General features: G+C 47.9%; 1 protein-coding gene across 13 annotated transcripts in view; it reads right to left on the reverse strand.

Annotated features, from left to right (window-relative positions):
* ACSL1 (acyl-CoA synthetase long chain family member 1) overlaps window positions 1–14,991 on the reverse strand; it is a 64,990-nt gene that overhangs the window by 41,008 nt on the left and 8,991 nt on the right. For 3 of the 13 annotated variants that reach the window (XM_067022472.1, XM_059049347.2, XM_067022476.1), the window contains exon 2: window positions 2,674–2,900. In XM_067022472.1, coding sequence (XP_066878573.1) covers window positions 2,674–2,900 — 227 coding nt within the window. Of the gene's footprint in view, window positions 1–2,673; window positions 2,901–3,658; window positions 3,831–4,765; window positions 4,940–6,334; window positions 6,459–6,574; window positions 6,941–7,416; window positions 7,519–7,710; window positions 7,997–8,291; window positions 8,611–14,991 lie in introns of those variants that run through there. The other 10 variants (XM_067022477.1, XM_059049348.2, XM_067022475.1 and 7 more) reach the window with 9 other exon arrangements.

The raw sequence follows: 14,991 nt of genomic DNA on the forward strand, positions 1-14,991 counted from the left end.
TGTAAGTCCTAGCCATGGCAATCAGAGAAGAAAAAGAAATAAAAGGTGTACAAATTGGAAAATAAGAAGTAAAGCTGTCACTGTTTGCAGATGACATGATACTATACATAGAGAATCCTAAAGATGCCACCAGAAAACTACTAGAGCTAATCAATGAATTTGGTAAAGTTGCAGGATACAAAATTAATGCACAGAAACCTCTTGCATTCCTATACACTAACAACAAAAGATCAGAAAGAGAAATTAAGGAAACAATCCCATTCACCATTGCAACAAAAAGAATAAAATACCTAGGAATAAACCTAACTAAGGTTTACCTAAGGAGGTAAAAGTTCTGTAGTCAGAAAACCATAAGACACTGATGAAAGAAATTAAAGATGACACCAACAGATGGAGAGATATACCATGCTCTTGGACCGGAAGAATCAATATTGTGAAAATGACTATACTACCCAAAGCAATCTACAGATTCAATGCAGTCCCTATCAAATTAACAACGGCACTTTTTCCAGAACTAGAACAAAAAATCTTAAAACTTGTAAGGAGGCAAAAAGACCCTGAATAGCCAAAGCAATCTTGAGGGAAAAAAACAGAGCTAGAGGAATCAGACTCCCTGACTTCAGACTATACTACATAGCTACAGTAATCAAGACAATATGGTAATGGCACAAAAACAGAAATATAGATCAATGGAACAGGGAAGAAAACCCAGAGATAAACCCATGCACCTATGGTCAACTAATCTATGACAAAGGAGCCAAGGATATACAATGAAGCAAAGACAGTCTCTTCAATAAGTGGCGCCAGGAAAACTGCACAGGTACATGTAAAAGAATGAAATTAGAACACTCCCTAACACCATACACAAAAACAAACCTCAAAATGGATTCAAGACCTAAATGTGAGACCGGACAGTATAAAACTCTTAGAGGAAAACAGGAAGAACACTCTTTGACATAAATCACAGCAAGATCTTTTTTGATCCACCTCCTAGAGTAATGGAAGTTAAAAACAAATATAAACAAATGGGACCCAATGAAATTTAAAAGCTTTTGCACAGCAAAGGAAACTATAAACAAGTCAAAAAGACAACCCTCAGAATGGGAGAAATATTTGCAAATGAATCAACGCACAAAGGATTAATCTCCAAAATATACAAGCAACTCATTCAGCTCAATATCAAAAAAACAAACAACCCAATCCAAAACTGGGCAGAAGACCTAAATAGACATTTCTCCAAGGAAGACATACAGATGACCAAGAAGCACATGAAAAGCTGCTCAACATCACTAATCATTAGAGAAATGCACATCAAAACTACAATGAGATATCACCTCACACCAGTTAGAATGGGCATCATCAGAAAATCTACAAACAACAAATGCTGGAGAGGGTGTGGAGAAAAGGGAAGCCTCTTGCACTGCTGGTGGGAATGTAAACTGACATAGCCACTATGGAGAACAGTATGGAGGTTCCTTAAAAAACTAAAAATAGAATTACCATATGATCCAGCAATCCCACTACTGGACATATACCCAGAGGAAACCATAATTCAAAAAGACACAGGCACCCCAATGTTCATTGCAGCACTATTTACAATAGCCAGGACATGGAAGCAACCTAAACGCCCATCGACAGGCGAATGGATAAAGAAGATGTGGTACATATATACAATGGAATATTACACAGCTATAAAAAGGAGTGAAATTGGGTCATTTGTAGAGACATGGATGGACCTAGAGACTGTCATATAGAGTGAAGTAAGTCAGAAAGAGAGAAACAAGTATCATATATTAATGCATATATGTGGAATCTAGAAAAATAGTACAGATGGACCTCTTTGCAAGGCAGAAACAGAGACACAGATGTAGAGAACAAACATATGCACACCAAGGGGGGAAGCGGCGGGGTGGGGGTGGGGGTATGAATTGGGAGATTGGGATTGACATGTAGACACTAATATGTATAAGACAGATAACTAATAAGAAGTTGCTGTATAAAAATAAAATAAAATTCAATAATAAAAAGTTTAAAAAAAACCCCAAACAAAAAACAGATGTACCATACTAATGTTAGATGTTAATAACAGCAGAAATAGATGTGGGATTTATGGAAATTCTGTAATTTTTCTGTAAATCTAAAACTGTTCTAAAAACTCAACTTAAAAAAAATCTGATATAAAGAAGCAATTAATGAGTATGCAGCCAAAAAAAAAAAAAAAGCAATCCCCGAGTCCTTTTTAACCCCTGTGGTGCGATGTGTTCCAGGTATCAGACAACCACAGGTGAAATCCTTCTTTCTCTAACAATTGACCACCCTCCTCTCTGCGGAGGGCAGGGACCCCGTGCCTGTCCTTTCCCCTCTCGGGACCCTCCGGGCACAGCTCAGAGCCCGGTGCAGGGCAGAAGCCCCACGAGATTACGGGACGAGCCTCTCCTCCGGGTGACGTGGCCAGACACCCAAGCAGCATCACTGCCTGTGTCTCTCTGCTCTAGTTTTTTGCCTTCCTCTTCTCATCACTGCTGCAATTCTGTTGGGGGAGCGCATTTCAGTTTACAAAGTGCCCCACCAATATTTGCTTGTGATCATGATCTTGCTTGACGCCGCCTTCGATGGGGCCTGGAACCTGTGGAGAGAGAGGCAGAGGCCCGGGGGCGGCCAGGCTCCACTTACCGCCACCTGCACCGACTGCATGGCCAGGTCGCAGGGTGGCTTCTGGGCCCGCGGCCGCGTGGCATACCAGAAGGTGGTGAGCGCTGCGAACGCTCCGAAGCCCATGAGCGTGTTGGTTGGAAGCGTGCGCACGTACTGCCGGAAGTCAACCATCTCTGGCATCCGAAAGTACTGGGACAGCTCGTGGGCTTGCATCGTCCTGGGCTGGTGGCACCCTACACCGATATCTGCCGGAGAGAAAAACGTCACGTTCATTCCAGGGTGGCGCGACCATCAGCTCGACGCCGGCTGACCGATCGGGGGCATTAAAGCCACAGGCTGACGGTCCAGGTCTTTTCCTGGCTGTCAGATCTCACTTTTCTAAAAACATTTTAGGAATTCGTTTTACTTCTATCACCTTGTGTAAAGTTTTCGTTGACCACATTAAAAAGATTTAGTCACTCAGAATTCCTGCCATAAAATGTTCACACGAGGGGCATAAGTTACCATTTTCTTGCCTTAGATGCTCTCTTGTTCTCTTCCACCTAATCAAACACACTCAACTCTCGTTATCACAGCTGATGCGGAGAAGAACAGAGAGGCACAAACTAGCCCGAAGCACCCAAAGGCCATCAGTTTCCATTTCTTCTGACGAAGCTCGGCACAAGCTCCCCGGCTGGTGAAAGAGACCGAGCTGGGTTTTGAGTGGGCCCCCCACCTTCCCCATGCTCCCCGTACCACCAAAGCAGCCATAAGAGTGCAGGGAAAACTGGAGTGGGCTGTTCTGACAAAACAGTGTCATTTATATTCCTCAAGCTGTTATAGCTAAAATAAATAATAGAAGGGTGTGCATAAATATCTAGAGATATTTATCTAGCAAATATCTAGAGAGATTATAGCATAGTATTTGAGAGAAAGTATAAAATAGTATTGAAGATCCCAGATTCTAGAGCCAAATCCTGCCTCCCCAGCTCATCAGCCGTCTGACGGGGGACAGATCACTTGCCCTTTCTGTGCCTCAGTTTCCTCATCCATAAAAACAGCACCTATGTCACAGGGCTTTTGTAAGGACTAAATGGTTCACAGAAAGAGCTTAGAAGGGTGTGGGGAACCACAGTGTGCTCGGTCTGTGTTGGGCATTATTATTATTTCCTCCACTGGCGTTCTGCGATGTGTCCTGCATGGAGAACAGCAAGAGACAGAGGTAATAAAAGACGACACAACGACAAGGAGTTCACATACAAAATTAAGAAGCCAAAACACACGGAAGAAAATCAGATGAACAGTCCCATATATATATATTAAAGCCTCAAACTGAATATTATAAACAATTTATATATATGCATAAATGTAAAAATTAATGTGCAGTACAGAGAACAAATATGAATAATTCTAATTAGAAAATTATTGGTGAATAACTGCTCTAAAGTATGTTTGGCAGTACAGGGAAGGAAATCCTAGTAAATGATCTGAAAGACTTTTCTCGAAAACTGCCCGGCAATGCAACAAGTGTTAACCTTTATCATTAATTCAGATTTTTTTTTTTTTTTTTTTGCGGTACCCGGGCCTCCCACTGTTGCGGCCTCTCCTGTTGCGGAGCACAGGCTCCGGACGCGCAGACCCAGCGGCCATGGCTCACGGGCCCAGCCGCTCCGCAGCATGTGGGATCTTCCCGGACCGGGGCCCGAACCCGTGTCCCCTGCATCGGCAGGCGGACTCTCAACCACTGCGCCACCAGGGAAGCCCCAGATGGTATTTTTGAGCTCCTTATTTTATGTTTTTTAAATAGCTAGGTCCCAAGACTGAAAATCGTTTGTTTTTTTTTTTTCCAAATACAGAAATCCTCTTCAAATTTAAATCTACATCATCGTATATATATTTCTACAGAGCTGCATTATATCAGGAGCTTTCACTGGCCATCAATGCTCTAGGAGGCAATGTAATGCAATCTTGTGCTACAACAGCCCTGTGGAGGCATACATACACACACACAGACTCACAGACACACAGAAACTTTCGAGCTTTAACATGACAACAGAGAAGGAGCAGGTAAGTGCATTTCTTCAGGTCATAGCTACGCAGAGAAAGCACCAGCACTTACAAAACCACTCACCATCTGTGCCACCGACAGCTGGCTGCTGGGTGACACACCACTGCAGGAACAGGCTAGGCAGCGGGGTAGGGGCGGAGTAGGGGATGGACGTGCTCACCCGGCGCTTAGCCAGCCTGCCAAGGTCTCACAGGGCATCTGTCACATGCCCGGTCCTGTGCTGCTGCCCACTGGGCTAAAGGTAACTAGCAGACAAAATCCGTACTTGACTTCCCAAGAGAACAGGCAGTGGAGGATAGGCCAATGAGACGCTGGGAGCAGTCACCCCACTGGGCAGGGACAGGATCAGTGAGCGTCAATGCGGTGCCAGTTCCGAAGACAGACACTGTTTTCTTTCTGGTCAGCATCCCAGTAAGGAGAGACAATGGGCGTATTTTTTTTTTTTTTAAACCACTGAAATGAACGATCAGATGTTGGGTGGTCATGTCAAACGGACATAAGACAGATCAAGAAAGTAACTGATTATCAGTACACTGGCAGCAGGTTTCTTCTAGATGAATTCATAACTCGAACTGAACTATCCCAGCCATTCAACAAATCTGTGCATCTTGTGTGGGCTAGGAGCTGGGAAGACAGTGCCAGATGACCCGGTCTGGGCTCTCAAGGGGCTAACCAGCTAGTGGGGGAGATAAACAAGCAGTATCTGTCTGCAAGGTGGAGTAAGTGTTAGCACCGTTAAGATCCAGTGATCAGGGAAGACCCCTCTGAGGAGGGGATGTTTACACCGAGACTTCGAGGATAAGCAGACAAATCAAGTCCAGGTCTTACTGGCCCCGAGTGGTCAGATTTCATACACAGTATTGCAGCTCCACGGATGCAGAGAAACCTTATGCGTATAACGTGCACTTGATGATTGCCTTTCCCTGCAATCATCCTGGCTGTCTTCATCACCTCACAGCACTTCGAGCCTGAATGCGAGGTACCCACCCTATTTATTACACACAAGCCTGCCCTTCCCTCCTCTCTCCCCGAAGTCCCTGAAGTCATTTCCATAAAACCTAGAATCGTGCGAAGTTACAGGAGTCGTTCAACAGACTCACATCCCTGTGTGAGAATATTAAATCATCCCCCCATAAACAAACACAGTCATAAACAAGTGATTAATTTTTTATATTATATTAAGCATCAGCAATAGCCAAGCTACAAGTAGATGGCATTATACTAAGAAAGAAATGTCTATTTCTAGAAATAAGTCTAGGAAAGAAAACTTAAAAAAAAAAAACAAACCAGAAAATTGCTGATTCGGTAGCATTATACTAAGAAAGAAATAAGTCTATTTCTAGAAATAAGTTTAGGAAAGAAAACTTAAAAAAAAAAAAAAAAAACAGAAAAGTGCTCATTCAGTAGCACCCGTGCAAGAACATTTTATCAGGTACTAATCTGGAACACTAAGGATTTAAATCCAGCTAAATTCTTATCTTTAGTGGGCGATGATGACAAGCTATAGCAGTTTAATTCATGCCTTTTAGCTGGCAGCCAGGTAACAAGCTGCAGATCAACTCTGCTGAACAAATCGGTTAATGCTGTACACGGGAAAACTACAGTCCACACGATGAAGAACGAAGGCAATACCTCATGCAGATCCACGTAAGGGAGAACTCTTAAATGTGAATGGCGAGTATTATAAATCTTTTCCCCTTCTATTTAACTGCTATTAAGGAAACGGCACTTGGGCTATTTAGAAATGGAGGCAGACCTACATTCAAAGAAAATTAGCCACAATAAATAGCCTTTAAATGCTCCAGGTGAACACAAACGCCATGTCTTAAGACAGTCCCAGCAGGTCTCTAAGAAGTATCAAGACTCATGTACTTGCCAACAAGCGGTTAAAACCCAGATTTTATGCTTGTTCCAATGGTGCTCTAGTTGGAAGCTTTTTCCTAATTCTTAATTTCCACATCATCATCTCAGGAAGCTTTTATAGCCCAGGCATATAATCACGGTGCTGTTTGCTAAGAACATGATTCAGTCGGCTTTTAAGCCGACTTAAGCGGCCAGCATTTGTTGCACACACAAGGCTACTGGCAGTCAGCTCCTCCTTCCCTATAGCTTCTCTCACACCTACAGAAAGTGAGATCGCTCAGTTGTCTTTCGAAATTCCTGTAAAGCTGGAGTCTAAAACCACAGGATGACAGGGAGCGTACCAATGGCGGGAGAAACCTGGCACAAGCTCACTGCAAAGAACCAGAGCAGAGGACGCCTTTAAATAGACCTGGGTAGAAATAGATGTACGAGCAGGGGAATAGAAACTGGACTGCATGACTGTCAGAAAACAGAAATCCTGGCACCCATCTGCCCGAACTTTGGGAAGAAGAGCTAAATGATACAATTAGCATTCAATTTTGTGTTTTGGAAAAGCTTTCACATCGTGTGTCTTATTTAAACATCAAAATATAAAATCTGATGAGGAAACAGAGGCTGGACACCTACAAGGCTTCCAGAAGGTATCTCCCAAGACCGGGACACCAACCCAACTAAACTCACGCTTTTTCCTCTACACGAACAATTCTTACCCTCTGCTGGGCCGCTGACTCTCCCCACTGAGGACACGCACGTACTTGTTTGCACCTGGGGCTCACAAGCCCCCTGCAGCCCACACCCCAGGTTAGGAACCGTGAGAGCAGGCGGGCTCTACAGGTCCCTCCCGCACTCACACGCCACAGTATTAGGAGAACTCGGCATCTGAAATCCATCTCACGCTGCATGTCCAACAGAACCACTAGCATTCACCCCTTTACCTTGGCCTGGGAGCGTGTAGGTTCAAGGCCCACTGTACACAAAGGGTCACCTCTTACCATTCTGTTTGCACCAGGAAAAACGTGGCTCAGGGCCAGAGGTGACTCACAAGGGCATCATTCTCTATGGACACACACACACACACACACACACACACACACACACACACGCACGCACGCACAGCTCCTGCGATTCTGCAAACGGATACTTACATTAGCATTTTATTTTCTTCGTGTCATTTATAAATCCGCCCCAAATGGGTGAGCTGGATGTTTCTCTCCTTCTAAAGTTCCTCAAGCTTTCATCCAGCTGAATAATAGCGGTTTGATGGACTACTTCACCAGGAATGCAGCCCTCAAACAAACCCACATAAATAGTACCCTTGCCCCAGCAGCAGCAAATGAAGAAATCCTGACATCTCGCCTTAAAGCAGCAAGCCAAGCTGGCGAGATGCTGCCATTCCTTGTCCACCTCCTCCCCTGCACAACAGGCTATTTACAGAGGACTGAAAGTGCCCTCTTTGTCTGGCACTGCTGGGCAGAGCTTGGCCTAGAGGACAACAAGAGAGCAGCAGCCAGACCGTGTGCTGTTCTTTCAATGGGCCTCTCCAGACCCGTTGGATTCTTGCTCCTTAACCCTGGCTGGCAAAGTACCTAAAGCTAGATTTGCTTAAACCATCCCCTCTGGAACCGAAAGAGCCATCAGGCTCTCTGGAGAGGGTGGGAGCTATAGAAACCCCACAGAGGTGCCCAAGTCTGCTGTTCCAACCCCATCCCAAAGGGGAATTCCTTACCGTGGTCGCTGCCCCTGGACCATTTCCTCATCCTAAGCATGAGAAGGAGAAGGGCCACTTGGGTCACTCAGGGATCCCAGGCACAAGGAGCAAGGAGTTCCACAGGGAATTCTCCCCAAGGCAGCAGAGTAAACCTGAAACCCGCTTAACTTTCATTAAAGTGATTCTGTGTGTGGATCCCCAATTCAATTTCCAAGAAGATTTTAAAAGGAGAAAGGGAGCGGAGATGCTTTGTTTTTAGAAAACTGTTTTATTAAAATAGTCGAGGCAAGCTGAATAAGTCTATACTCAACCACTCCCTGCCCATCTCCTTAGAGCTGTCCAAGAGTGGGACACAAAGCTTTCACAGCCAAGTACAGGGCTAGACTGATTTTTTTTACCAGTAAGATTAGGGCCAGGCCTCACCCGTTCACACTGGCCACCGGCCACCACTACCACATACGTCCCCAAATAAAGAGATTCCAAATATAACATGCCCAACTGGAACAGATAAACTTTCAGGGATCAGATGAAACGGGTCAAATGCCTGCTTATTACAGCCTCTGTACTCGCCAAGCTATACGTATATTTAAGCCACACAACAATAGACATTACTTTAGAAATATTTACTGGTTTTCTATTCACATTTCATTAATATTTCATTCCAAGTCGTTGAACACGCTTCTTCCAACAAGGTCTTCAGAATCTCCAAAGCCACATTTTGAGGATTAACAGTTTTCTGTGGCATAGCTTCACATTTTTCTCTTCCATTTAAGCTGGTTAAGTGGAAGGATTTTTTGAACTGCCATCTGCAGCTGCCACTGCAAAACTTCTCCCAAGTCACAGGAACACATGTGTATGATGCTAGGACAGGTTAAAAAATATCTGTCCTATGGGTCCATATTCATATAACTAAACTACATACTTCACTGTTTTAAAACTGATGTTTAAAAGGTTTTTATAATAATATCCAACGCTTGCCTTGGTAAAATCCAACCCCCAGAAGTAATTACCCAGCCAGCATTCAACTTCTTTGCCTTAGACTTTTATAGGAACCCAAGATTCGGATTGGCAGGGGTGGCTTCAAGACAGGGTGCCCGGGCTTCCCTGGTGGCACAGTGGTTGAGAATCCGCCTGCCAATGCAGGGGCCACGGGTTCGAGCCCTGGTCCGGGAAGATCCCACATGCCGCGGAGCAACTAAGCCCGTGCGCCACAACTATTGAGCCTGCGCTCTAGAGCCCGCGAGCCACAACTACTGAAGCCTGCACGCCTAGAACCCGTGCTCCGCAACAAGAGAAGCCACCACAATGAGAAGCCCATGCACCGCAACGAAGAGTAGCCCCTGCTCGCCGCAACTAGAGAAAGCCCGCGCGCAGCAACGAAGACCCAATGCAGCCAAAAATAAATAAATAAAATAAATAAATGAAAAAAAAGACAGGGTGCCCCCTCTACCGATGTTGTTCAAAATAAAGTGTCCGAGAGAACACTCCGTAGCGTGAAAGGCTTGGTAAGACTTTAACGTGAGGACTGAAAGAGGGTTTGGGAAAACCTCACCTTCTATTGGACATGTACATGATTTAATATCCACTTGGGGGTACAAACGTCGGAAACCCGCAGACGCCATTCATGAGGCTTGGAAGTAAACTGCATAACGACAATACAGACACAAAATAGAGAATAACGAGGTGCCAGTAAGTGCAAAAGAAACTGTGGACGCCATCACACCGTCTCGGGGGAGCTGTGTGTGGACGCAGGAGGTGAGTGTGGCCTAAGAAAATGAGCCTAACTTCAGGCTCCGGGGATGAGAAGCAGCTCCCCACCTCCGCTCAAGGATTCGGAGCAAGTTAATCTGGAACGCGTGGCAGGGTAAGCTGCACAGGAGATGGAGAGGAAGACGTTTGGGGAAATCAGCGTGAGCTTACGACGTCTGTGAGGCCGCTGTGAGCTAAGCACGCAGCACATGTCGGGCCGGTGCTGAGCAGTCACCCGTGAGAGCACGTGTAGTAACAGTCCTCACTGCACGGAGTTGACACTGTCAACGCAAAGACCAGGAAACCGTGCGGGGCAGTTCAAGTCCCTGCCCAGCTCTACACAAGAACAGGACTAGAGGCTGGGCTGAGGGCAAGGCCACTGGCCCTTGAGAGGCAAGTGCTGGGAGCCAGGCACACGGTGTTCACATCGACACAAAGGTGGGACACCACGCAGAGGACGACAAAAAGCGAGGACACACGCGGCTTTAAAAAGCGGGGATGTGACCCCCAGTGTCCACCCACAGGTGAAGAGATAAACAGAACGCGGCACACGCACACGACGGAATATTCTTCAGCCTTTACTAAGGACGCCGTGGCATGCGTGAACCTTGAAAACGTTATGCCAAGTGAGAGAAGCCAGACACAAGAGGACGCATACCAGACGATTCTGCTTATAGCAGGGGCCTAAAGTAGGTGAATTCATAGGGACAGAAAAAGACACACAGGGTGGGGGTTACTGCTTCACAGTACAGTTTCTGCTTCGGATGATGAGAAATTCTGGACTAGAGTGTGGTAATGGTTACACAACACTGGAAATGTACTTAACGACACGGAATTGCACACTTAACGATGGTTAAAATGGTAAATTTTATGTTACTCATATTTTACCAGAATTTTAAAAAATTCAATCACTTAAAAAAAATACGTACCAGGATTCGGTAACTAAGTGGAGATAGATGGAAGAAAGAGAAAGAACTGGAAGGTGAGTTTTGGAGTCTGGAGAATGGTGGTGGAGCCATGAAGTGCAGAGGGGCTGTGAGGCATCTGTAGGCCCTCGTCCCCACGCGAGTGCAAGGGCGACCCCCCTCTCCCCGTGCTCCTCCGGGCTCCCCTGATGACCCCAGCCTCAGGGCCGCCACGGAGGCAGGTGTCACAGCACACACCATCTCCCTTCCTCCTCAGCACCCCTGCCCTTGCTGCACCGCACGAGCCCCTCAAAGCCCAGCAGAAGGTCCCTGTGCTTCCAAACCCGCTCCGCAGTTCCCCTCACCTACAGCTCTCCTCCCTGGTCCTGCTTTAAGATGTCCAGGGCTTCCCTGGTGGCGCAGTGGCTGAGAGTCCACCTGCCAGTGCAGGGGACGTGGGTTCGAGCCCTGGTCCAGGAGGATCCCACATGCCGTGGAGCAGCTGGGCCCGCGAGCCACAACTACTGAGCCTGCGAGCCACAACCACTGGGGCCTGCGCGCCTAGAGCCTGTGCTCTGCAGCAGGAGAGGCCACCCCATGAGAGGCCTGCGCACTGCAGCGCAGAGTGTCCCCCTGCTCACCGCAGCTAGAGGGAGCCCGCGCACAGCAGCGAAGACCCAACGTAGCCAAAAAAAAAAGATGTCCCAATCCTACCCAAATAGGCCAGAGGCTGCTTTCCTGAATAAATTCTTACAGGACCCACTCAGTCAGAAGCAGGGAGTCCTTCCTCTGAATTCCAGGAATGCTTTAGTTGTAGCTCTCGTGTGGTCCTTAGCGGCTCCTGTTTTGTGCTCATGGTGAGTGGATGCTTCCCTTGGGGAGATGCTCCCCCTCCTCATGGGCCGGAGCCCCGGCCCAACTGTCTCAAGCTGCCCTCGGTGCTTAGCATGGTGCCCTGCCCAGAAGAGGTGCTTCCTAAACATTTCCTGAGTCATGAATGGCCCTCTGTGATTCTGCCCAGTTCTCTACTGCAAGCCTCCGGAAGATGTGTACACAGAGCTGTGATTCTCCAAAGAGAAAGGGGGTATTCAGGCCGTTTCCAAACTTCAGCATCTGCCCTCGGCACCCTCGCTGCTGCTACGAGGCAGTGAGCGGGGAGCAAGCAGCGCCTTCCGGGGGACCTGAAGGGGAAGGAAACAAAGCAGCAGACAGGATGGCAAGCCACTGACCGAGAGGCTACCTCAGAACATCTGCTTTCTCATCTCCCCATTGCCTATTTCTCAAACTCTTTCACTTACGTATGATGTCACCCCCAAGGTCATCTAAGGGCAAGGGTCCTCACTTCTCCTTTGTAGAAATCCATTCAGACATGTGATTGCGGGTGAGTTTACAACAAATCAAGGCTGCCCAAGAGGAAGACAAGAGAGCAAACCCCTTTCTTAAATAGAACAGCCAATGCAAAGAGGAAAGGCTGAGTCTAGAGCCTGACCCCAGGGCTGGCCACCAACTTCTGTAAGTGAGTTTTATCTCTGAAAGGAAAGCAAATCCTCGCAACCAGAGAAACTGCCCAGGGGTTGGAACGCAATGGGGGGCTGGCGTGAGGAGCCCTTAGAAAGGCCCAGAGCGTGGATGGGTGGGTGGCCATCTGGGATGCAAGGAACGCTCGAAGCAGGACCTGCCCAGCATTCCCCATGGAGAACAAAACCACCAAGCACACAGCTCTCCTCCCTTCTCTCTTCAACACAGATACAGGGACCCGTCAGGTACATCCACTTGGGAAAGCGATAATTATAGTCAGGCCCTGCCTGGTGAAGATATGCAGGTCACCTAAAAGCCTCTCCGTCAGGGTGAAATTTTAGTGGCATGGATTTAAGAGGAAATGTTTCCATTCAAAAAAAAAAATTCCTAAGAGAAGCAAGATGTTTCCACTGGTCTTCAAACAGCGATGCACTACTGTTAAGTGGTATCTAGATATGAGTCACGACGGGGCAGGGACGGTTCCCAGGAAGAGCCAGAGAAGGGAACAGCCCTGGACAGAGCAGACCCACAGTCAACCGGCTCTGCTTCAGCGGCGGGAGACCAGGTGGCTGTTTGTTAGGCTGACCCCAGGCTTCTGCGAGGAGCAAGACAGAAGAGGCTCCTGCAGGTGAGGCTTCTGGCTCATCAGTGGGTCTGACAGGCATGTTGTTTCAGCTGATCTGGGCACAGGGCGGGTCCTGATTACGTCTGGGGGCCTGCATGTCACAGAGAATGACACCGTGGTATGGGGCAGTCAGGCAACACAAGGAGAGCCTGTTATGATAATAGCTGGAGAAGAAATAAAATTCCTGTGGCCACTAAACAATCCAGAAGAAAAGATTCTCTACCTTCCTGGCATGCAATGAACCACCAAGTAAACCCTGAAGCAGAAGAGGCTCCCCGAGAGAAGGGGACAACAATCAAACAGGAAACAGGACCCATGTCTTTCACAACGACCAGGGCTGGACCCAGCTGGCAGGGGCCCTCCTCTAAGGGCCTCAGGACCGGGAGGAGGTCCATTTGTTTGAGAAGCTGCACACAGAGAAGGCACCGAAGTCCTGGGGTCCCTTCAGATGCTCTGTCCAAAGCTAGCAACTTCTGGTAGTGGCCATGGGAGGGGGCAGAACAGAATCATGAAAGAACGCTAGACCCACACGCACGGAGCTCTCTGTCCAGGTACTGGCTGTGCCCCGTGAGCTGCAAAACCGGAGCCAGCCCCCCTGCTGCCTGCATAGGCCCCCGGGGGACAAGGAAGGCAGGGGGAACAAAGGGAAGCTTCACCGCTCTGTCACCAACACCACAGAGCATCTCCAAGGTGATGCTCAAAGAGGCAAAAGCTGGCCACGCAGTCCTGGCACCTGGGACTAAATAACAGGATCCCACCCACCCGGAAACTCCGGGTGATGGCAGGACATAAAAAGCAAACAACCCATTGTTAAAAAAAACCCCATCGGGCTTCCCTGGTGGCGCAGTGGTTGAGAATCTGCCTGCCGATGCAGGGGACACGGGTTCGTGCCCCGGTCCGGGAAGATCCCACATACCGTGGAGCGGCTGGACCCATGAGCCATGGCCACTGAGTCTGCGCTTCCGGAGCCTTCGCTCTGCAACGGGAGAGGCCACAACAGTGAGAGGCCCGCGTACCGCAAAAAAAAAAAAAAAACAAAAAAAAAAAAAAAAAAAAAAAACACCCCATCAATTCTATGGGTATTTGTTTTATGGTTTTATTACTCTTTGTACTTTGCTGTATTTTGTTTGTTTGTTTCTCAAGATAAACAAGCTGTAACTAGGCTAGGTCAGTTTATTTCCTCCTGTATTTATGTATTTCCCACCTGCTCCAGAAAGGGCCCCAGGTGGTAAACTGTCCTTCCAGCAAAGTGACAGATGGGGTGAAAGCCCCTCCCAGAAAATATATATCTAAGCTCTCACCGTCTGCCCTAACCTGTAAGAGTTAACACAGCTGCAGGAGTGAACTCACCTACAGGAGCGAACTCACCTGCAGGAGTTAATGCACCTGTAAGAGTTAACGCACCTGCAGGAGTTAACCAAACTATGCAGGGCCCTGGGCTCCAGGAGCCAGAGGGGAGAAAGCACTGTGTATGGGCTGGAGAGCACAGAGGGAGGGCGGTCCAGCGAGCCGAGAGCCAGACAGGAATAGGCAGAGGCAGCTGGGGGTGGGGAAACGTCAAGGCCCAGCCTGTGCTGGCAGCACTCGGGGTGGCGGGTAGGTTAAGGACAACAGCGACATAAACCAGAGGCCCCGACACTCCCCTCTCCCAGGAGAGCAGCCTGGCGGCGGTCGGAGCAAAGCTGGCGCGGAAGCCCGAGAGGAGGCAGCCCTGCAGCTCCCAGAGGTCGCAGCGATCAAATGTCAGTGCCCCGGATAAGGAGGCTGAGGGGACACAAGGCTGGGCAGAGGTACTCACACCTCTGAAAACAGACCAAGGTTCCAAAGGGACAGATAAGCCAGAGAAATGGCTAAGAAAGCAGAGGTGAGCGGAACACAGAATAAAAGGCAGATTTCTACCCAGAGAGAGAGCAAGGCCAGC

The sequence above is a fragment of the Kogia breviceps genome, chromosome 20 (genome assembly GCF_026419965.1).
Source record: "Kogia breviceps isolate mKogBre1 chromosome 20, mKogBre1 haplotype 1, whole genome shotgun sequence".
Lineage (NCBI taxonomy): Eukaryota > Metazoa > Chordata > Mammalia > Artiodactyla > Physeteridae > Kogia > Kogia breviceps.